Raw genomic sequence first — 25,288 nt, forward strand, 5'->3', positions numbered from 1 at the left:
ACTCTGCGCTTCCTGCGGCCATGTGACCTCTGACACTCGCCATAGAGGCAAGGGCACTTGAGACACGCGAGCAGGCGGACATATGCAAAATCCCACTCTCTCACGTATCCTCCTCTGCAAAAGCACAAAAGAAGCCACAAACACACACTCTGACTCAAAGAGACACACTGCACCCTGGGCAAATGACCTTCTGTGAGCAACCAACCATTCTTGTTTGTTCCACATGAGTGCAGGTATATGACTGCTGCTGGGCGGGGTCATGAAGAGAAAGGATTTGTGATGTATTCTGTCATTGAGCTGCCTGTGGCCTAAATCCATAGCAATAAGCCACAAAAAACAAGTGTGACAGAGTGAGAGACAGAACGAATTAAACGACAGCTTTGTTGCAAGCTAACAACAGTCCTCAAAGGACAAAAACAAACAAACATTAGAAGCAGAAACATGAGCGAAAGTCTCTAACATGGACTAATGAGAGACTCTAAACTCTGATTGAATAAGCACTGTTTGAAACAATGGTAAAATTGTGATAAATCACACATTCAATATGAATACAACAAAAGCCGCTTCATTGTAGAGTTTTGCTAACGAAAGAATTTATTAAATCCTGCCTGGAAACCACTATGAACCAATCTTTCCTTAAGAGTTGTAGTCCACAATTATCTCAGGCCAGATTTGCTCGTCAATTTTCTAAAGTTTGAGTGTTTAAACACAATTATAATAAAGGTTTAGGGAATTACCTTGGTTGAAATAACAGAGACACATGCTTTTTAATGGCTTATTGCTTTATTAGTAGTAGTATCAGCCGTTGTAAGCAGCAGTTTTTGCCCAATAGTATGTTAGTGTGACTTTCCCTGTTGTGTTGAGCACTCAAGGAGAGGTCAGACTTTTCTTCAGGGACTAAAGATACAGCAGAGTTACATTCATAAAAACTGCATCTCTCACACACCGAGTTCAGGGGAGGGGGCCGTTCCAAACGCTGATGAAAGGTGACAGCGTGTCAATTCCAATAGAGTGTGTTCCGCCCAGTGAGAGCGAATCCCCATCAACACCCAGAGCGCATACACACACGAACACACAGGGCCAAAGGGAAAGAATCAAATGTATAGTCCAAGTTCATACCGGAACACACTGAATTTACCTGCCAAATTAATCTACATCCAAAAGAGTTAAATGCATCAAACACTGCTGCACTGCAACTACAATACCCATAAGTCATTGCACCTGAGGCAGATAACCAGGATGTCTTTTTCCTGCAAAACAAAGATAGTAAAACTTGGGCTAATCTAGCTTTTTTTTAATAAGGCCTTTCATTTTGTCACAGCCATCTAATAATGCTTAAAAAAGCCATGCTTTTTATTATTAATCAAATTATGGTTAAATCAATTAAGCATTCATTATATTCATAATGAAGGCACCTTTGGAAATAAAGGCTCATTAATTCAAGAGAAGGCTCTTTCTGAAACTTCTGTGCGAGACATAATGGCACGGCAGAGCTATCCAACACACACACACAGCATTCTTTCACAAAGTGTGCATAAATTGGATACGTGGAAAACCAAGTTCGATGGGGGCGGTGCTATGGGGGAGACTATTGTTCACATTGTGTGACAAAAAATATCTAATTTAAGAGGTTCACTGGCCATTAGCGGTGTATATGTAAAGACAAATCTTTTATTTTCTTTCTATTACAGAACAAGTATAGGAATAAACAGATGGTTTATTAAACTCTGAGAATATTTGCATGCAATTTTGCTAGCAGTGCTTTTGTTCTTCAAAGTGAAATAATTGAAGGAAATACTTCAGTAAATCTACCCAGCAGTCTGGAGACTCTTTGTTCCACTGCAATTCTTTGATTAAAAAATAATTTAAAAAAAAACAACAAAAAAAAAACACTTAAACTTGACAGAAGTTAACATTAAACATCTGAAACCTATTTTATTTCCCGGGTATTGGAAATATTGATTTATTCTAAATAATGTGCACAACAATGCATATGACAAATAAATGGTAATTGATCAAACAATAATACAAATAAATAAATGTATAAATAAAATAAAAGGCCTGGAGTTTGCGGTCCACCACACCTGGAAAATGCTAAATATCTACCAACGTTAGGACAAAAAAAAAAGGCTGCAAATGGATTTCAGAAGATACGCAACCATACCTCCTTACACAGAGTCTGATTAGGCCTGCCCTTAACGACAGCTAAACACGTGGGTTATGCAGTGCTGGACTATACAGACACCAAAAAAAAAAACTGGTAATCGGAGAGGTGGGATACATTATCAGGGTGTTTTAGCATAGTCAATTAAGGTCTACGACCCATTATGTCCGTCTGCTCGATTCGTCTGTGCATATTGATGAAGCTATTAGCAGTATGGAATGACTAACAAGACAGACATGCCTTACGTCCAATGCCTTTTTACACCAGAATCAACAAAACCATCTGTGAATGGATATGCTGTCTATATGCATTACCAAACTAATGATTCATCCACTGCAGAAATACAATACAAATGCGACAACCTGTATATAGATACAAGCACAACCACAAGAGAATGATCTGAGCAGAAAAGCTTTTGTCATAGTCGTTTTGCATTATGATATCACTCATGATCTTGAGTGCATGTTTTGCAGAAGATAAAAAACTGGGAAGCCTGAGGTTAAATTATGATTTCAGGTGTGGAGGAACCCTAAAATCTAGTGGTCATTTTGGTCACCCTATTGGTAACATTACATTTATCTCCAATCCCCCTAAACGTAATATCTATGTTGAAACACTTGTTTATAGAGTTCTACATATGCCATTAAAACAAACGAAAAGAAAGTTAGAATTAGAATGAACATTATGAATATAATTAAAAATAATCAATAAAAGTAGCAAGACCGTGACGGAATGCAACCATAGTCTTTTCGCAACTAAAACACAAAGCCGATTAGCATGCATGGCTATGTGCTCCTTCAGAGGGCTGGGAGGAGAGAAAAAAAGAAAAGAAAATCAATGTAAAAAGATCCATGAATGACAACAGCACTAAGCCTTGCTCGTTTGAACTCCTCCTGATTGACATCTGACAGCTATAACCTCTGACCCCAGCAGACGCCTACATCGAAGCAGGACACGGAACCCAACCGCAGAATATGACAGGACTGTTTCGCTACTGTGCATGCTAACAAGATTAGCAAGAGCGCAGATGGATCTAAGTACTACAGTAATGGGGAGGTGCACCAGTGTACTGCACGTTGAGAGGTATTAAACACGTTTCTACTGCAAATCTATTGATTTTCAATGATCATGTCATATGAATAGAACAATAGACATCCATTGCCCAATGAGAAATTTCAAACATACAGGTCCAGTTATGCTTTCTGAAATCCAAATAGCTTTATAGTAAGTCTCTGTAGTCTGAATGCGAGTTTAGTCCCCCTGAACCACAAGAAATGCAAGCTTTCGACTCCATGTCTAAATGTAGCTGATGTGTAGCCCGAGCAATTCCACATATCAATCCCAAAGCATTAAAGGGTTAGTTCACCCAAAAATGAAAATTCTGTAAGGAATTACTCACCCTCATTTTGTTCCAACCCCGCAAGACTTTCGTTCATCTTCGGAACACAAATTAAGATATTTTTGATGAAATCTGAGAGCTGGCTCACTCCTTCATAGGCTTCTAGGTAATTGTATTCTGCCGGCCCAGAAAAGTTAGTAAAGACATCGTTAAAATAGTCCAAGTGACTACAGTGGCTCAACCTTAAGTTTAGCAAGCGACGAGAATGCTTTTTGTGCGAAAAAAAAAAAAAAAAATTATGACTTTATTCAACTATTCATTTTCTTCGGTGTGTGGGCCTCTGACGTGAGTTCAGGAGAGCGCCACGATGCACGCGTGAGAACTGAGAAGATGACGCTCACGATCATTTGATGGGAAAGTGTGAAAGGTAAGCCATTCATTTTGAGGCATTGATAAGGCACTTTTATGTTTTCTCGTTGGTTTCGAAGCCTATGAAGGAGTGAGCCAGCTCTCAGATTTCATCAAAAATATCTTAATTTGTGTTCTGAAGATGAACGAAAGTCTTACGGGGTTGGAACAACATGAGGGTGAGTAATTACTGACAGAATTTTCATTTTTGGGTGAACTAACCCTTTAAGATGAGAACTACCAGTGACAGATTGCATGTATTTTCCAGGTAAATGCATGCATGCATAATGCGAGAGAGAGAGAGAGAGAAAACATATTTCATGCTTATATGATTGTAAAGCACCATTGCACTAGAAGGCAGAAAAAAAAAAAAAACACTCTGGGATTTCACTGTCAACATTTGTTTCACTGGTTCTAATGTACGCAAGCACACGGGTCTATCCGGTGACAGAGGGCAGACCGACTATCCATCAGGCGTCCCAAAGTCCACATCAATCTACTCAGGGACGCTGACAAACACATCAACCAAGCGACCTACACTGTCAGCATCCACTTAACCTGCAAACACTGAGCTAGCGCTATAAACTCACTTAGCATAATCACACACGCAGTCATACACTCATCTGAACACACACAGAACACTGTAAGCTGGATAAATGCGGCGTTTTCCAACCCAACCAACTTAAGATGGGGTGACGTTGGGTGAACGCAGATGGGAGGGGTGTGTGGAGCAGAGGTGGACGTGGAGTCTTGGATGTGGTTACTTAGCGGATAAATTTATGCATTAAAAGTGCCCAGGTGGCATGGCACTTTGGGAATCAACAGCTGCGAGATGTCAGCATGCGGGGAGCTTCTCTTCAGCCTCATATCACCGACAGCAGCTGTTCGGATGCAGTGGCGGCTGCGCAGCTTATACCGCGGCTTACACCGCTAATGTCACCGCCCTCCTGTCAGCCGTTACAAATTCCCACCAGCCTGAAATTCCTGCACGGTAAAGGAATCACCAGAAACTCCAGAAACTCTGGCCCCCCGTCGCAGCGGCGTTGGTGTCGAAATGCTAAGAGGTTTAGCACCATTTCTGTGGGGGTTAACTATGGCAATGAAGCCTGTTTGCGCAAAAAACCCAGGCTGGTTTTGAGGGGTCTGGCACACGTCGCGACTACCCACCCGCGCAGATGATGCCCCCAGGGAAACGCGGCAGCATATGGGGCCTTACACAACAACACAGACTTTCTGCTCCAATGTTGACTTTACACACAGCTATTAGAGGAAGATCGCAAAAAAGATGACAATGTAGTTAAAGAAAACAAAATGATGAATATAAAAAAAAAAAAAAACTGGTTGAGCATATAGCCACTAGAATCATCTGATCAATCTATAAAAAAAAAAAAAAAAAAAGTTGCCAGCCACATCCAGCGTTTTTGATCATTTTCACAAAAATGTCATGGCCCCCAGTATATTTTGTTGTATGAATATCTGAACATGCAATATATCAAAAGAACAGACAATCTGCTTTAAACAAAACAAAAAATGATTTCCATTTTATTCTAGCTTCATGCACTCTTTATCAACACTTGAATGTGGGTAAGTTTCACAAAAAAAAAAAAAAAAAGCAACATTGAGCAAAAAGCTGAGAAAAATCACGTTTTTGTCAAAGACTACCATGCAGACCGGATTCAGAATGAGTCCATCAACACCCCTAATGCTTGCACAGTCCTATAGCTCGTCCTGGGTCGACATTTCATCCATTAACATTAGGCAGTTTTAATTTATATGCTGTGTAATGTTGATGATCGCGTTATTTTACATATGCATAAGATTACATATGATATTGCTCGTTTCTGCATTCTCTTCGCATGTGTATTGATCAGGAGATTCAGTACTCTTTCAGAAGATGCGTTATAGCGTCCCAACCATATAACAGTGAAAATAAAGAAAGCCAGAAAATTCTGTCAATGGTGGGGAAAAAAAAGACAAAATATAGGGCGGGATTTTGTTCCATCTATTGGTTGTTGATTGGATGGAGGCGGATTTGAATGTTTTGAGTCAATTGTAAGAAAAGGGCAGGGTTTAAGCAGACTAAATGATTGAAGTCTGGTAAATGTTGCCATAGAGCATTGTTTCACCAGAAGATTAAAAGTTGCGAGGTCAAAAAAATAAAACAAATGGAACATATGCATGGATAAATTATTCACAATAACATCAAAGACATGCATGCAGTAAAGAGATAAGGTGAATTTATATTTCATGCCAACTTCAAAAGCACCAGCAAGTGTGTTAAAGCTAAATTGGCTGTAGAACAAGTGGTTGACTATCCTGCCCATCCCTAGACTCAGTTTTGCTGTCCCAGTACAAGGGAGATGTATTCAAAAGAATCGAATGCACTGGAGGAGTTCTGACATTCCAATCTGAACAAACCTCCTGATGTTTGTACAAAGCTGAGAAAAATAAAAGCCTTTCAAATCAGTATTCATTTGCAGTAAAGACTAGAAGCGGAGCTATTTAAAGCGGCTTATTTCCAGCTAGCCTGCCTACCTGCTGTCTGCCCACACTTCACCGCATGAAATAACCACATGCGACATATGTTTTAATCAGACTCCGTCATGACAGAGGGCTTCTGGGATAGACGCGGAATTCAAGTGAAGTCTTCACCCAAATCCATTTATCAAATAAACCGTGTTTACACAACCCTGACATAAAGAGGTTTAATATTTCCTTCTTTATGTTGCTTTCTGCAAAGGAGTCAGCACACACAAATGTGTGCAAATTAAAAGCAAAATAATCCACTTTATTTAACCCAGCATGTCTTGATGCCTGGTTGTCATGGCTACAGTTAAGCAGCCTCTTCATTTTCTCAGATCGAATATTCCACCTCTCGCAGCTTTGCTCATCGACTCGCTTGCATCTGACAAACATCGGCGTTTAGCTGTCTTTACACAACGGAGATACTGAGAAGCCAGGTAGTAAAAAAAAAAAAAAAAGGAGGTAAGATGACAAAGAGAGAAAAATTGGACTGACATCGACAGCCGCTCTATAGGGGGACACTTATGTCCTGAAGGAGGCCTGGTAGCCCACTAAAACCAGTCACATCACCCACACACACACAAAACATGGCTGGCTGCAAGCCCACGGCACAGATGAGACAGAGTGAGGGGAAATACTGAGAAAAGGGAGATGCATGCTAGGAGAGAGAAAGAGAAGCGCATGAGAGAAAGATGAAAAGAGGAGGTGAAGCCCGAGTACGTGTTTACATAACAGTGCAACTCCTTGAGGGTAGACAAAATGCCTGTCTGTTTGAGTAGAGCAAAAGAAATCACTCTAGAACTCCTAATTCAAAAGGAAAAGTGCACTTTAAAGAAATAGTTCATCCAAAAATTTGAATCTCCATCATTTATTCACCCGCATTTCATTCCAAGCTCGTACAACTTACTTTACTGCGTTGAACACAAAAGGCGAAATTTGGAAGAATCTGCTGGTTTGTCTTTTCCATGCAATTACAATGAATGGGGACTGGAGCTTAAAAACCATAAAAAAAGCACCATAAAACTATTACAAATGTGGTTCATACATAATATTTCAAGTCTTCTGAAGTTATATGATTTATTTGAATGATAAATTTAGTGAAATTTAAGTATTTTTCACTGAAAACCTTAACATCTGTTCATCTCCTTTGACCAACTGATTCAATAAAAAGAAGTACTAAAAAAAGATTCAATCATGAATCTGACATTGCTACTGCATAAATGTGTCAAGAAAAGCTAGAATGGTGATGTCAAGTTTTAAACTGTCACACAAAGCTATCATTAAACATTCTCTGTACTTAATGAAGCATTCATTGAAATTGCATGGAAAAGAGGGACAAGTTCAACCTTTTGAAAACCATTTGTTTTCCATGGAAGACAAAAAAAAAAAAATCATATGCATTTAAAACAATATAAGGGTGAATGAATCATGTCAGCCTTTTCAATTATAGGTGAACTATCCCTTTAAGATGTTCAAATCGTGACCATTCACTCTGACTGATTTACTGAAAACAGGAAGTTGTAAGGTGAATGACACCGTAATTTGATTCGGATTCAATCCGATCAATTCTTGATTGAGTTTCTTGTGCTAGCGTGCAGTGCAGTCCTGGCCTGGCCATGTGCAGCCGTGTTTAATAGAATCGCAGGCTCTGAACCACTTCCTCTCGCTCTCTGGCCCAACACACACTGACAGCACATGAAAAAGAGCCCGCTTGCTTTTCTGCTGAAGAAATGGCTCTTTCTGTCAACGAGCCTGTGGCTTTCTGTAACAGCAACCCAAAATGGCTCTGTGTGCAGTCCGACACGGTTAGATTTATGTCTGGATGTTAAACCTACGGGTCCACAGGGGTCAGGAGGGGTCGTCATGAGAGACTGATAGCCTGGGACAATGGAGGGGAGCTGTATGTGATTGATGCTGAGGGGTCTTAACGTAACGGCCCACTACAACTCTTCAGGCAATCGGATGTCATAGAAGTAACAGAAACACACACGCATGAAAGAACCCAAGGAACACAACAAACACAAATAATACAACCTCCACACTTGCCTACATTCAATGACAGATGTAACACCAAAGCCTTGAGGGAATTGCGTCAAATACATACCAAATTGATCGGGAGAGAAAGCAAGAAAAAAAAGAAAAAAAACTATTTTATTAGAATAAACCAATTTAAGTTAAGCTCTATGGACATAATCTGTGACAAGCTGTTGATTAATATGGACTCATCCATCAGTTTGTGTCAAAAAAAAGAAGAGAAAAAAATCATATACAGTAATGCAGGTACAAATTAGTCTATGGGACAAGATATTCCTGAGGGTTTAAAAGCAGAAATGTGATTAACAAAATATGTACAAGCAAGCACTAATACCGGTAATACTAATACTACTAATAATATAATTATTTAACATTCATTTGCCAAATTTTACCCATGAATTAAAAAAATATTATTATTATCATTATTATTGTCATTATTGTAAGTATGACTCAAACTGCTCCCACAAACCTTAAGGCCTTAAGTTACTTGATCATATGCGTATTCACCTCCCTTTATCCTGGAGCAATGGCTTGCTTCAGAAATCCTGACTGTAAGTGCATTACCGCAAACAATTTCTGCTTATTTTTACAACCCGAGGAACGAGTCGAAATTATTTTCCTTGGTAAATCGACAGTATGTCACAGACGCAGTTGCCGGCACTTAACTTATATTGAACCCAAAACATTTATGTAAAAATTCACCCATCACAAACCCATTACCAAATGCATACAGAGATAGCAATTTAAGCCTCTAGAGTAGAAAAAGACAAATCTTTCCGTCACAACGCAGTCCACTCACAAGGCGTTTGCAGCAAACATAGCTCCGCAAGTAAATCAGCAATATGAATGAACAAAGAAAAGGGAGAGAACGAGTGTGTAAAAACAGGAGGGAGAGTGAGTGGATGCATTCAGGAAGGGAATTGGCAGTGGATCTAAGAATAGCCTCTCCCTGCACTGAGGACTTCGTTTTTTTTTCCAGAGCAGGTAATAAAGAAAATTGATGAGCCGTTAGCTGAATCCCAAAGCCCTAGAACTGCCGGCTTAAACCTGTCTACTGTGCTCTCAGGGGTATGTGTGTGCATGGCAGACAGAGAAAGAGCCACGATGACCTGCGAAAGAGAGAACTGCAGGTAGAAAGCGCGAGAATGCTGTTTGCTGAAAGCCTGCGTTCTCTGAGGTGGTCTTATCTTGCTGTATAATGATGAGTTTTAGGCCCAGGAGGCTTCAGACGCATTTCTGGACAACAACATTGCGAGAAACTCTTACACTTGAACCAAATAAAAACAAAAAGCCTCTGAAAATTCATCTCGTTTTAGAAGAAAGCTGTCAAAGAGCCTAAATTGATTCAGGGAAGTGATCACATAAAAGACTTCACAGTAAAAAGGAGCTGTAACACCGCTGGAGTCCGGTAATGGACCGGCCGCGAGAAGGGCTGTTATGACATGACTATGGAAAATGGGGAAGGACAGTAGCAATCTCTGTCAGCAAGAAACAAATATTTAGTATCTATTAACCAGGAATGAAGGGACGTCCCACCGCCAAAAAGCATCAAAAACACAGTCAGGAGCGTCTGCTCTCCGTAAATGTTAGTGGGCGTGCGCAAGGGAAGGTCCACTCTTTTTAATTACTGTCGGGCGATTAGAAAGGACACCTGAAGCGACAGCCGAGTTGAGGGTACTAAACGTTTTGGCGGCGGAGAGTTTGTACTCCCAAAAAGGAGCAAATGTCAGCAGGCTAGAGGGAAATGCCATGTGTGCCTGTGTGTGTGTGTGTATGTGTTTAAATCCACTTGGAAGGAACAGAAATGCAGTCTCATTCATTGCACAGACGCACGCAGACACACACACACACACACACGCAGAGTGTGTGGATCTCAGAGCAAGTGACTTTTACATCTAAACACTATCGAATTTAAAGGACAAGTAGACAGTTTTAGTATTCCTTTACTGTCATATCCCCAGGCAGCAGAGACAGAGGGACTCGATTTATTACAATATTATAATATACTGTAGCAGTTCGGAGTCACTAGGAGTGCAAACAAAAATGAGCCTTTTCTTTTTACAAAATATATTTGGAACCTTCTGGAACAAAAAAATCTAAGGATCTAAACATTTTCACCTTGAATATGGTACAAATACAGAGCATGGTCAATATTTGTAGTATTTTTTAAACTCTTTGCTACATATAATAAAAGAGTATAAACCATTAATGCCTCTCACACAATACGACCAGGAACATTTATTAGCTAAATACGGTCCATTATGGTCCATTAACATCACCTTCAAATCATTAAAGAAATCAGGTCGTGTCATATGATTTCCAGTGTTTTGGATTCACTTCAAAGGACTACAGGAGAAAGTACTAAGTCCTAAGTACAGGAAACACTACTGCCATCACGGCAGAAAAATGGCTGCTCTTGGTCTGCAGTCTCCCTGGAGGGGCAAAGACTCTGTGCAACGACAGGGAAACTGCCCTTCAAGCTTAGAATTTGGATTAGAAACTCAACAAAAAAAATAAAAAATAAAGAAAAAAAGAACCGTATATGCAGCGGTTGCAAACAATAATTTGTGTTCTCTGCCTGCATATCCAAGCATGTGTTCATCTGCAGTAATGCAATTAACAATGTCATATCTAATTACAGTCTGAGCAGACAAACACGCATGCACACACCGTGCTTACCCATGAGAATGGGACTAGTGGAAGTGTTACGGCTTTCTTTCGGCATGGGTGAACCACAAACCTGCCTAAAAGAATGTCTATCAAGAGCCTAGAGGGATATCCCATAAACGAGAGGAGGGAGGCTATGGAATGGCCAAAGAGACAGGGTGACATCTCGTGTTTGCACAAGCCTGTATACGCGTGAGCCTATGTGCATGGTAAGTGCAGCGTGAGCTAGATGTCTTCCTGCATGTATGCAGATGCCTGAAAATCTCAATGCGGATGGATTTTCGTGTCTCTGCAGATTGAGTATTTACACGGCCGATCTGTCACCACTTCCTGTCTTGCCCATGTATGCGCTCGCCAACTCTCCTTCAAACTGGGATTGACGTTAAGTGTTTAAAGGACCTCACGCTTGAATGCCGGAGTCTGTGTCAGTACAAAAGTATGACTGAGGGTAAATGTGCGTCAGATTTGCATACAAAATGGGGACAAAATGAAGAAAACCACTAATAATAAATGAAAAGTTAAATTTAGTGTTACAGGATATAAAATGTAATTAGCTCACTATTAAAACAATACATGTAAGTGAATTGAAAGTTACCATCACATTATACAAATAAAGGTCTGCTAAAGTTACAAATAAATGTGACAAATTGCTGAAACTGCAGCAAAATATTTGTGATAAACGTCTGTGTGTGTGGTTATAAAGAGCCCTGGCTTGCCTTCGGGGCTGTTAAGAATTGCTTATGTGGTGGTGTGTATGTGAAGTGTGTACGTGAAGTGTACGCGTGTTAGGAGTAGATGACCTAAGCCCATTTTCTATGCAGAAATGCGCATCTTACATAATCCATGAGATGTACAGTATGGAATAGCCCTTCTCAGCTTTTCCCCTTTGTGTGATGAGAGATGATCTTTTCTTGCCCTCTACTGAGGTAAGCAAGAGTAGAGCACCTAATGTCTCTCTCTCTCACACACACACACACAATACTCTAACACAAATCAAAACCGGTGTTGGTGAACATACATCAAAACAATTTCCCAGGAGGCACTGCTTTTCACAGGACACATTTCCCCATAGAACATAGCACTTTTTTTTCTAGTGGTACATAAGCTGGGTGCACGATGAAAAGGACCAAAGACATATTTTGGGAATTACAGATTTTTCAGTGCAAGCAAAGTTGCTTTTTATTGTTAGCGTGACAGGATAAGCACTGGCCGATAAATTGCAGTTATGATTAGCAAAGTTCAGGCATTCGTTAGTTTACTACTAATCAACATTAGTTGATCCATTAGTTATGAACAAAACGTAAACTTTTAATTGCAGCATTTAGTAATGTTAACTTATAAATACACTATTGTTTATTGCTCCTTCATTAACTTACAATTCATTAAATGTTAACTTATACAACTTGAAATGTCAAAAATATATTGGTATAAGTGGAAATGAAAGAAAAACTAGTTCAACAAATACTGCAAAGGTACATGTACTCCATGACATCGAATGCATGAACTAATGCTATCAAATTGAATAGTATTGTAGACCAAATTGGTGTTTGTCTGTACATGCTATGCTACATACAAATAAATTAATGTGTTTATACAGATATGATTGCATTAAGTACCTTATGTACTCTGAAAAACTAACCAGAACGGATTTTTTAATTTTATTTTATTTTAAACTTACTGTTCAGGCTAAACACTGCAATATTTCTGTAGGGGCTGATTTGTCGTTTGTCACTCTCACACACACAGATCCAAAAAAAAAAAAAATGAACACTTCATAATCATAATCAGTCTGGAACAAATATTTGAGCAAAAACAAAGACATATGGCCTGGCAAGGATAGTGTTATTGCTAATATATGAAGCCATTGCTAAGTGTCACCAGAACATTAATTAGCCTCCTTACTAAAAGTGCAAAGAGAATTAATTACTTTTTTGTAGGGTTTGTTGAGACAGAGAGACCCAATTTGCTTTCCTGCCAGCAAAGAACACTTGGGTGCGTAAATACTCAATTAAACTTTTGTTTTGCAATGGAAACCGTTGCAGAGATCTTTATTAGCACATTTGCAGGAACACAGTCCACAGATCTGCCAAACTTTTTAGCACAACAAAACTTCTATGCGTGGGTTTAAAAATTTGAAAATAATCCATGCAAAAAACATCAATGTTAAACACGGGGGAGGTTCGTAAAGAGCGAGTACCGATAGGGGTTTGTCGATGGATTACGCTCATCTGTAATGTAGGGGTGACCTGAACGAACTCTTTACGCTGCTCATAATCACTGCTTCTGCCAGGGGAGGCTCTGTCATTCCTATGTAGCAAAGAAGACTGCAATTGCTCATGAATTCAAGATGAGGAATAGGAACCACAGAGACGCCATGAGAAGCGCAAAGAGCTTTTTCTTGTTTGTTCAAGATTCATGCTGCAAGGCGTTTTGTTCTGATTTGGCATGGAGAGCACTTGAGTAAACTTTGCCATGGAGGAAACCTCGATGAAAAAGAGTTGCAAGACTTATCGTGATGAATTCTTAAGATGTACATTAAATTATGATACGATAACGCTCACGCCAGGGAATTAACTGTGGGATTAACAAATGAGATACAATACTTTAGAAAAACTGAATACAAACATACTGCTAACAAAATACTTCTGTTTTAATGAAAGAAAAAAAACAACAAAAAAAACAGTTGAACCTTTTACTTTAGAATAACATTATTAAATATAATAAATTATACATATAAAACGAATACTATTAAATCAATTTATGATACTTGTTATTGCAGTAGTTTAATGGTTTTTTTTAGTGGTGTCAAAAGAAGGAACACAGAATATGTATATGAAAATAAGAAAATAATAACATTTTGTTTTATGAAAAAATAGCCTGTATTGTCGATCATAAAAAACTATATTGATCAAATCTCTACTTAAACAGGGACTAAAAACATAAAAAAAATAAAAAAATAGTACATTTAAAATAACAATTACCAGACTAATTGACCATCCTGACAAATCTAGTGTCTGAAGCTTGAACAGGAGTGATCATCTTGTTTAAACAAATTAGTATTCCACTTCTTTAAGTGCAAAAAAACTAAAATATTTATATATACAGTGGTGCTCGAAAGTTTGTTAACCCATTGCAGAATCTGTTAAAATGTAAGTTATTTAACAAAATAAGCGGGATCATACAAAATGCATGTTTTTTTCTTTTGTTTGTTTTAGTACTGTCCTGAATAAGATATTTTACATAAAAGATGTTTACATAGTCCACAAAAAAATGACCCCTTTCAAAAGCTTACATACCCTTGATTCTTAATACTGTCTCATGACCTGAATAATCCACAACTGTTTTTTTTGTTTTGTTTTGTGATGGTCGTTCATGAGTCCCTTGTTTGTCCTGAGCAGTCAAACTGCCCAATGTTCTTCAGAAAAATCCCCCAGGACTCGCAAATTCTTCAGTTTTCCAGCATCTTTTGCATATTTGAACCCTTTCCAGCAGTGACAGTATAATTTTGATCCATCTTTTCACACCGAGGACGACTGAGGGACTCAAACACAACTATTAAAAAGGTTCAAACATTCACTTGATGCTCCAGGAGGAAGCACGATGCATTGAAGATCAGGGTAAATTGTACTTAATTTGTCTTTCGGAAAACATGCAAATATCTTTGTTGCTTCCGAAGGGCAGTACTAAATTAAAAAAAATATATGTATATGTCAAATATGTGGACATATTCGGTTCTTAATGCATCGTATTTCCTTCTGGAGCATCAGTGAATGTTTGAACCTTTTATATTATTTGTGTTTGAGTCCCTCAGCTGTCCTCAGTGTGAAAATATGGATCTCAAAATCATACTGTCACTGCTGGAAAGGGTTCAAATATGCAAAAGATGCTGGAAAACTTGGGAGGATTTTTCTGAAGAAAAATTTGTTAATGACATTTGTTAATGACAAACAAGGGACTCAAGAACAACCATCACAAAACAGCTGTGGATCATCCAGGTAATGACACACAGTATTAAGAATCAAGGGTTCATAGACTTTTGAACGGGGTCATTTTTATAAATTCTTCTTTTTTTTTTTTTTGTGGACTATGTAAATATCTTTTATGTAAAATATCTTATTCAGGACAGTCCTAAATAAAAAAGTAACAAGCATTTTTTGTACAATCCCTCTTATTTTGTTAAAATTATTCACATTTTCTGCAAGGGGTTCACAAACTTTCGAGCACCACTGTGTGTGTGTGTATATATATATATATATATATATATATATATACATATATATACACACACACATATATACACACATATATACATATATGTATACATATATATATATATATAGCAACATTATATAACTAATTAATGTCCAGGCTGAAACTCATGAATAGTTCAGACGAACATTCTCAAATTTGATTGGCCCAGGAGTCTGTGTACGCATGCTGATGTTTACAGCCAATGTTTTACATCAGAGACATCAGTCCTGCCATGTTTGTTGTCTCTCTTTAGCCGGCCAAGTCCCTGTTGTGGCGGAGCAGGCCTTAGCGCAAGCCTCCGGGGAGAGTTGCTGTGTCTAATTGGATAACTCTTACTGTGATTCACTACAGTGCTCTGGTTGTTCCTGTCTGACACAGCCTGCCCTCCATTTGTTAAATTAGAAGGCAACGATGACAGTGGTGATAGGAGCGAGGAACAGAATGGAAATACATATATAATCACAAACCCCATTTCTACATGGCACTTAATGCAATTTAGAGCAACTCAAAGCACAGGCATGACAAAAGTGGGAAAGAAAGACAAGGAGATATGCTACTCTATATAACCGCTCAAAAAGTCAAGACACCATTTACTTGATTAATACATGTTCCTGGTCTTACGGTGGATGATTTATTAGTGCATGTTATTTCAAAGAAATAAATCCCATGAATGAAAACACAAATTAAAGCGCATACAAAAAGAATATATATATATATATATATATATAATATATATATATATATATATATATATATATATATATATATATATATATTCTTTTTGTATGCGCTTTAATTTGTGTTTTCATTCATGGGATTTATTATATATATATAAATAAAAAGAATCTCACCGAATGTCTGCATTTATTTTTTATCCATTACTCAATGCAGCCCCCCATGTCATTATTTCATAATGATATGAGAATATAATTATGAGCCTAAAACAGATTTAAACCAAGTGAGGGAATCACCTCTGAAAAAGTACTTTCAGATGAATGACTGAAGAAAATCTGAGTTTCGGAAAAACTCAATCAGACTCAAAACTGCAAACCTGAAAACTTCAGAATAGCATTTACTTTCTCAAGAACTCAGATAACCTCATCTGTGGCATGTATGTAATTATCTTGTCGTGTTTTATAATATTGCCATGGCAACAGCCACTGCTTCTGGAACTAAAATAAAACATGATATAAAAAGTGTTAAAACTTTATTTAGGCCACTTTGTTGTTAACAGATAAATTGTGATAGATTCATGAGTTCAGGCAAGTCAGTTTTCAGAACGAAATCACTTCCATCAGAGGAAATTAAAAGAGGGGCTTTAATTAAAATGCATTGTTCAACATGAACAAAATGTAAATCTTAAAGAAGGATAGTGAGCTCTGAGCTTTCATCTCCATGCTAAATATTAATGTAGTAAAAGTCTGAAAACTCGGGTTCCATTAGACTGACCTGAGCCTCCATTCATCCTTGGCTCACTCCAGATTAGCCAGGAGGTAAAAAGTGCCAACTCACAGAAGCTTATACTAAAGCACAAAGGGTTTCTCCCTAGCTCTGAGACGTACAATGAGCAAAAAAAAGGGGGCACTTTTGGGTTTGATTTGTATATTTTGATTGTCTGTAGAGCTCAAGTGTTGACAAAAATTGCACAGAGGTTCCAGCTCTCACTAATAAACTGGTACTCAAATATTCCCTGAAACCAAATGAAATCAAAGATCAACAAAAATACTCTTTCAGAAACCATTGCAGACATTAAAGGGGCATAGTTCACCCAAAAACTATCCCATTATTTACTCAACCTCAAGCCATCCAATGTGTACGAGACTTTCTTCTTTCAGATGAACACAGAGTTATATTAAATAATATCCTGGCTCTTCCCAGTATTGAAATGACCGAGTTTTAGAAGCTCCAAAAAGCGCATCCATCATAAAAGTAATCCATATGACTCCAGTGGGTTAATAAATGCCTTCTGAAGCGAAGCCATGGGTTTTAGTAAGACATTTTTAAAAAATATTAAATTTTAAAAACGTAACATATTTAATACTTTATAAACTATAATCACTGGCTTTCGGCAACGACTGTACAAGCGTTCAAGAGAGAGTCGAGTTCTGGCGGAAGTGTGACCTCTGACGACGTATGATGTAGAACAGTCGTTCCCAACCCTGCTCCTGGAGGACCCCCAACACTGCACGTTTTCTTTGTCTCCCTAATCAAACACACCTGATTCAACTCATCAGCTCATTAACCCATGTGATAATGAGCTGATGAGTTGAATCAGGTGTGTTTGATTAGGGAGGCAAAGAAAACGAGCAGTGTTGGGTGTACTCCAGGAGCAGGGTTGGGAACCACTGATGTAGAACATTGCTCCTCTTCTCTGATATCGAATTCCTCCAACACTTTTCTTTAAAACTTCTCATTTTGGACTTTTAATTCATGACCGGGGTTTTGTTTTGCTCAGTCCTCCGCGCCTCCGTGTTAGTCAATTCTCACCTAAGCTTACGCTACACCTACGTTATATGTCGGGTCAGAGGTCACCCTTTGTCCAGAACTTAACTCTCTCATGAACACAAGTACAATTACTTTTATGATGGTTGGGTGCGCTTTATGGAGCTTCAAATAATCGGGCACTATTCAATGCCATTACAAAGCTGAGATGAGCGAGGATATTATTTAATATATCTCTAATTGTGTTCAACTGAAAGATGAAAGTCATATACACCTAAGATGTCTTGAGGCTGAGTAAATTATGGGATAATTTTTATTTTTGGATAAACTATTCCTTTAACCACTGCAAAAGCATTTTTCTCATGTGACAGACATATAAATGGGTGTATTCTGACTGAATAAATTAGTGAGAAATCTATGTGCAAATACGTCGTCATGTTACAGTTGAGGTTTTATCAGAACCTGATTGTTTTGGAGGTCTCTTAATATAAAAAGGATTTTCTCCCATCTTTTCCCCAAGTATTATAGACCTCCTCGGTCCAGACACACATGGACGACACGTGGAGGTGAGCTGCATTCACCCACAGTACAAATTTATCGAGCTTAAATGTCACTAGCAGACGGCTGCCCTTCTCAACCCCTGCGGAACCCTGTCACGAGTGTTGTAAAGCACACAAGAGCCTGGGGAGGCTATTAGAGCTCAAATCAACCCCCCGGTGACGGAATTATGCCCTAATAATACCAGAAAAGGCAGGAACAAGCAGACAAACGAGTGACCGTGGGAGCAGCGGACAAGCTCAGTGATGTTTTGAACAATGATGAGGATGATGATCTAAGGGAGGATCGTAATCAGTGGTGGGTTTGTCCCAGTTTTCGAGAATCATGGGGCAGCCCGCCAGAGCGTGGCTGAAGTAGACCAAATTCAGATTTGAGATGACAAAGCCTTATTTCTCAACAGAAAGCTGACTTCTCTTCAGATTTGCCGCTTCATAATTAGCGTGTTGTAATTACAAGAAGGCTCTTTTAATAGCCTGTGTTGTGAAATGTGAGAATGCGGGTAGGCTCAGTGAACACTGGGTCATAAACCGCTCTCTAATCAGCAGCCATAACTCTGTTGCCCGGCAACCAGAAGTGTTCGAAAAACTCCGTGCAGCAACTGTTTACATTTCAGAGCAGTGTTAGAGGTGACTGCACATGATGCTTTGAGGAACTTCTAAATGGATTCCCTCAATCTACAGGGAAGCTGTGTTCAAAATAAATATGTGCAATGAAAGCACAAAACTTGTGGGGATCATGGGACCCTTTTTCTGCATGCAAGTAAACACATATATAATGTAAGACTCTTTGGTTTTAGTGAAGGTTTACTAAGATGTCTCTGCTAATCAACAATGAAACTAGTGTGAAGAGATCCAAACCTAGTCTTGCGTGATGAGACTTTGTTTAGATTATAAAGTATTCTGGCCTCAAATGGCCCACTTAGATGTAATATCACTATTGGATCTTTCAATGTTGTTCAATCAATGTTTCAATCTTTCTGTGCCAAAGTCCAACAATGAAAAAGAAAAAGTACTTTTTAAAGGAGAACTCCGGTCAATTTTAACATTGAGCTAATTTTTTGTGATAACCTATGCGCGTGAACTCGACAATCGATTACTGTGGACTTCGACCGAAAACAGGATGTAAATACAGGTATGTGCGCTGGCTGAATAAACATCATTTTTTAGATATTTCTTTCACATCTACTGCAGTCAGATTCACCCGCGTTCACTCCGAAGGAATCACTCACATGACCTGTGCACTTGTAATGACACATCAAGGATGTTAAGAGGCTAAAAGCAGGTTTAAAACTTGCCCCATTGAAGTCAACAGGGTACAAATTTTAAAAAGAGGATAACACGTTGTAGGCAACACCGATTTTTGTCGTTGTTCTCTGTACTGACAGCACTCCAAATGTACAAAAAAATGAGCTCAATGTTAAAATTGACCGGAGTTCTCCTTTAATGAAACCTCACCCATTCACTTTCTGAACTGGACACCTAAGACGGCAAACATCTAACACTTCCCCATCCATCAACAACAACAAAAAAGTAAACAAAAAACTTCAAACACCTGGCTGTGGAGGAGGAGGTCATCAAGATAAAAGAAACACTGCCCTCAGCTTTCCTTTTCTTCTTCCACTGGTCCTGAAGGGTTAATTATCTCCATTATTCAGTGGGGCCTGGGAAATTCAAGAATGGATTGAGCCAGACCCGACAACCAGCATCTACAGTCTTTGAGAACAATGCAGCTGTCCAGTTCATGGGTGGCAACTGCGTTTTCTCTCAAACACATTCACATCAGGGTGGCCTTGTACTGGCGGCCCCCTCCAGACAAACACAGGGCCAGAGAGCAGGAGACTGGGGCAGAACAAACCAAACTTGTCGTCTTTGATTCACTGCCAGTGAGTCAATCCGACCCACTGGGAAAGCGACAGCACAGGAAATAAGGGTCAAACTGTGCTTTCCTCAAGGTGTCAGTGCAAAACATGCCATGCTTTGTTTACAGCGAGGTGACACTGTGGCAGAGAGGTGTGCAAGTGAGTGTGCAGATGCGAGTGTCTGTGTGTATTTCCAAGGGAGTGTAAACAAGCAAGATTGACTTTTTAAGCCAGACAGATGTTCAGTCAGAAGGGAAGATCTATGTATGCACATTTCATATTGGTCGCCATTTTCACAGGGGATGGAAGCCGATAACACTGTCTTTGAAAGAAAGATGTGGCTATATGTTGTGGGACTTTGTGCAATATTTTGTAGAGGCGAGAGTTAGAGATATGAGAGAGATGAAAAAAAATGATAGATTTGACAAGGAAGACAGAAACAGGCTCTTCATCGCCTTGGGCCGTAGATCATTTTGCTATCAGCACGGAGCCACTCTCTCACCAAATGAGGGATAGAGGACAGAAGAAAGAGGTGCTTGGAGTTTTGTTTGTCCACCAGAGCTTTTGCTTTCCGTTTCGGCCATAATGAAAATGAAGAGAGAGATTGAGATCAGGAATGAAGAGGGTTTCATCAATCAAAGCTTAGTGGGGAGAAGAGAACAAAACTGATAGTGCCAAAGACATAGCCCTGTGGCACCCCTTGAGCTACATACTCATTCCTGTGCCTTTTGTCCAGCTCCCACAGTTATTCGATGTCTGGTGTCCATTTGTTCTACCTGAACTAATGCAACATGACAACAAATTTGTGTATTCTCTTTGTTCACATATACACTGGATGACAGGCTCTGGCCACAGCTCTAGGAGCTCAAGGCATGCTGGGCAGAAAAGAGATGATATTTATTACCAGAGTGGAGCTGGAAGATATATGGAATGATAAGCAATGAATCTCTTTGCTAGTCAGATGCAGGCAGGATACATCTGAATTTCTGATCGTGACTGAGTGAAGACTGAAGATCCATTCCAAAACCTAGTGGGCAGCCCTGCTTTGTATTGTCTACATACGCAGATACCCCTCTACGGCAACATCCTTGATGAAATGGAAACTCGTAAAGGATTGATTTGAAACAGTGTGTGGCACACATAGATTACAAAATTGATTCCAACAGGATCTGTTGTTAGCATGTTGCTAATCTAACATCTGATAATCTAAACATAGGAGAGAAAAAAAAATCATTTTATCATAGATTTATCATTATCAATATCTTTCAGTCTTTGAAAATAAATACATTTATAACCATTTAGTCTTGTCCACAACTGTGCTTTTTGCAATGCATTCTGGAGTTGCCCTCAATGACAAAATATTGATTTGAACAGTTCTGATGTTAAAGTAGATAGTAGCTGAAAAAGCCTTTTGTTTAAGAATATAAATAGCTGACTGGAATATTGCCAAAATGGCCGTAGTGTGAACTGGTTTGCCTTAAAAGGGTTCTGGTGCTGCCTTATATATGGGCCAAATGAAGGTATCTTAAAAGACAACATAACACTGCTGTCTGCCTACTGTGTTTGCACAGGTTGTGTGCCAGAAGAGCGCCAATGATGCTTTAAAACGCTGCTTAGGTGGTTTTGGAACAGAGCCCGAGTCTGCATGAGAGATTCTGGAATTCCACCAAACTCACCTTCTCTTTCCTCTGTCTGGCGGTTTCCTCCACAGATATCAGACTCTTGTAGTAGGAGCTTCTCTCAGCAGTGAAGTGGACCTTAGACAGGGCGTTCTCTACCAGAGCCACAGAGAGATTCACGCCCTCGATATGAAGCCAGCCAATAAAGTTCCCTGCTTTATCCATGCTCTCCACCTCCACTTCCACCTAGGAGAAAGAGAGAAAGACAAAAAGGCAAAAGAGTGAGTTAATGTACTATATCTGGGATTAGCTGAGATTCCATTACTGTGGCGGCAGAGAAAGAGACTTTGTCTTAAATAGACAGATCACTGGAGGAGACCGAGCTATCTATTGATCGTCCAGACGGCTCGTTCTTCAGGCAACTTAGGGGGCCTTCAGAATACCCCCACTCATCTCATACACTCACACACACACACTTCCTGTCCCTGACATCACTGCTGGGCACGTCTTTCTCGCACAATTAAACGTGAGGTCGAGATTCAGCCTGGCGCTAACCTGCCTGACATTCTCAATTAAAGCGGTGACACCAGGGAACACACACCGCTAATATATTACATTTGTCTCCAAGCACTGAGGCTGTTTATTGGCTAGTGATCAAAGACAGCAGGAAAGGACAAAAAGAGTGCATTTCAAAGAAAGACAGAATAAAAAGAGAAGGAAAGATGGGGGGGGGGGGATTATCTTAAATATTAACCATTTACTAAAAGAAAATATGCAATGATGAATCCTCTCACTGCTTCTTCACACCTAAAACACAGAGCAAGAAAACGACACTGTGACGCATCAAGATTTTGGTGACGTCTCAGAAAATCTAAAAGCTCTAATCAAAGCAACCTAGTGACAATGTCTTGTTAATTACAATGATTATAGTGAACTCGATTGCTTAAGAAACTAGATCTTTGCATTTTCTGAAGAAAATTATGCTAGGGTCTTGTGAGTGGTTGCAAAGCAGTTGTTAAGGTGTTCAGAATTTTTTTATGTGTTACTATGCAATGGTTGCCAAGTGTTGCATAGTGGTTGCTAGGGTGTTCTGAATGTCATCTTGTGTGTTAGTATGCAGTCGCTAGGGTGTTTTGAGTGGTTTCTAAGCATTGCTAGGTGGGCTACTAATGTGTTCTGATAGTTTTCAAAACATTACCACGCTGTTATCATGGCAATTTGGGTGGTTTCTAAGTGGTTGCTATGTAACTCTGATTCCTAGATGTTTCCACTGTTTTAATGTCCAATACGATCAGATACCTTCCAGCAAACCTCATGAAAAGCTTAGGGATGACTTGGGGATGCATCAAACTTCAATACTAAAATGTAAAAGCTGCCTTAGCAAGCACCACTGAAAATGTATGCCCCCAAATAATCTGCCTCAACTATTGCGATCCATCAGAAAAGCAACATCCACATTGTGTAAGTGTGTGTTGCTGAAATAGGTTTGTGAGAAACAGGCAGGTGTTGTGAAGAGACACTCCAAGAGTCAAACGATTAAGAGTGCGGTTGTTCAGCCAGGAAGTCCCTTGGGAAATCTGCTGGGAATTACTTTGGAGGCAGAGGCTGCATACGCAGGGAGAGTAAAAGCTTTTTAATGAGGGCATAATCGGCACTTTGATTAAACACAAGAATGACAACCAACCTCACATTATGGGGACAAACAACTAGCCTCCCACTCTGGCCCTGGTTGGCGGCAAACTAATTCTCTACACACAAAAGGTAATGGCTCCAGCCGGGTTCATGCTCAGAATGTTCCGGTAATCTTGGTTGGCCTTAGCCAGAGGGCTAAATGTATTTGGTCTGGAACAGCCAGCTTTACGTACCCAGTATACTTTGCTGTTAGAACAGAGTGCAGAGTTGATCAGAGTGAACCAGTCTAGGAAACAGGTTTTCATTAGTAATGATCTGATGATGTTAAACCAGAGTTTTAGTTAATAGTGGGGGGCTGCCAGGGAGTTGCTCTGGATGTGCTGAGGTGCTCGGGGTAGTTTTAGCATGTTTCTGTGAGGTTGATAGCATGGATTTTGGTGGCTGCTAAGTGGATACTTTAAATGCACCCACCATCAAATTTCAATTACATTTGGTCCATAACATACATGCTTTAGATTTCAGAGACTGTTTTGCACAGAAGATGAGTCTCTCAGATAGAGATCATAGACTGGGCGGCTCTCTGCTAGCCTCCTGCGTTATATAATCAAGTCTTTAGATGGGAGCGCTGTCTTCCTCAATGTCAGACAAGGGGGTTTTAGACATGCTTTGGCAGCACATGCTGCAGGATAGTCCACAATTCTCTCTTTAGTGTGTCTGTTTAATCTGTCCACCAGCTCTAATGCATCCTAGTCATCAACACATCACATGATGCTTTATTCCCATGACAGTTAAACATTCAGAGACCCATGAATAAATATTCACAATGTGTTTATTTTATCATTAAATGTGTTTTAGGAAGTGATCAATTATAAAAAACCTTTAATATAAAAAAAAAAGTATATAGACAACTGGATAAGCCTTTTTCTTGAAATTAAAAATTTCAGGGCATGCAAGCATTTTTTCAAAATGTCAAACACTTACTATATTAATAGATAGATAACAATAAATAAATTTGTTACAAAAGTGTTATGTATTGTCACATAGCTAGTGCCTTTTGGTGTGACTTTAACAAGCTGTGGAAGTGAATACACATTTTCCCACCAAAACTGTTGTGATGCATTTCAGAGTGTCAGCTACTGCTATGTTTTATCACCCATTGTAATTAAAATTAGGTAATATTAATAGCCTTTACACAAATGTTGCAAATCTGCTACACAGGGTCTCTGAGGCTTAAAGTTATTTGTGAGGGAGAGAGTGAGTAAGAGAGAAAAACATATGGTCTTTATCTTGGTAAATAGATTTAAAATCTCCAGCTTATTCAAATACAAGGTCAAACTCGACGCACTCGCCTGCAATTCGGAGAAAACGCCAAATGTTTCATGTAAAGCTTTAATAAAGCAATATACAATTACATGAGCTTAATCTGAATGGCCCCAAAACCAAAAGATTAATATCTTTGCGGTATTCTTTCCTGGCACAGCACCATGACTCATACACACAAAGACAACATGGATAAACAAAGAAAAATGTTTCAGTGTGATCAGGGAGCCGCAGAAAAGCTTTACACAGGGGTCGTGTAAAATATATCACAGACGGTTTTCAAACGCCTATATTGATGGCTCGAGCGTTCGTTCATCCAGTGCGGTGCATTACCGCATTTGCAGTACTAATTTACCATCATAAAGTATCTCTGGAGTCAGCCATGCTGAAAGATTGGACAGTTAGTGTGACGTTTCGGTCTAAATTGGCAAGGGACGCTAAACCCCACTTGTATACTCTTAGCAATCACAACT

The 25,288-nt window shown here is 39.3% G+C and overlaps 1 protein-coding gene across 1 annotated transcript in view; it reads right to left on the reverse strand.

Annotated features, from left to right (window-relative positions):
• The window catches only part of snd1 (staphylococcal nuclease and tudor domain containing 1), a 169,569-nt gene that overhangs the window by 31,498 nt on the left and 112,783 nt on the right, over positions 1-25,288 (reverse strand). The window contains exon 17 of the mRNA XM_084407141.1: positions 21,921-22,109. Within this exon, the coding sequence (XP_084263267.1) occupies positions 21,921-22,109 (189 nt within the window). The remainder of the gene's footprint in view (positions 1-21,920; positions 22,110-25,288) is intronic.

Source organism: Rutilus rutilus (assembly GCF_951802725.1).
Source record: "Rutilus rutilus genome assembly, chromosome: 4".
NCBI lineage: Eukaryota > Metazoa > Chordata > Actinopteri > Cypriniformes > Leuciscidae > Rutilus > Rutilus rutilus.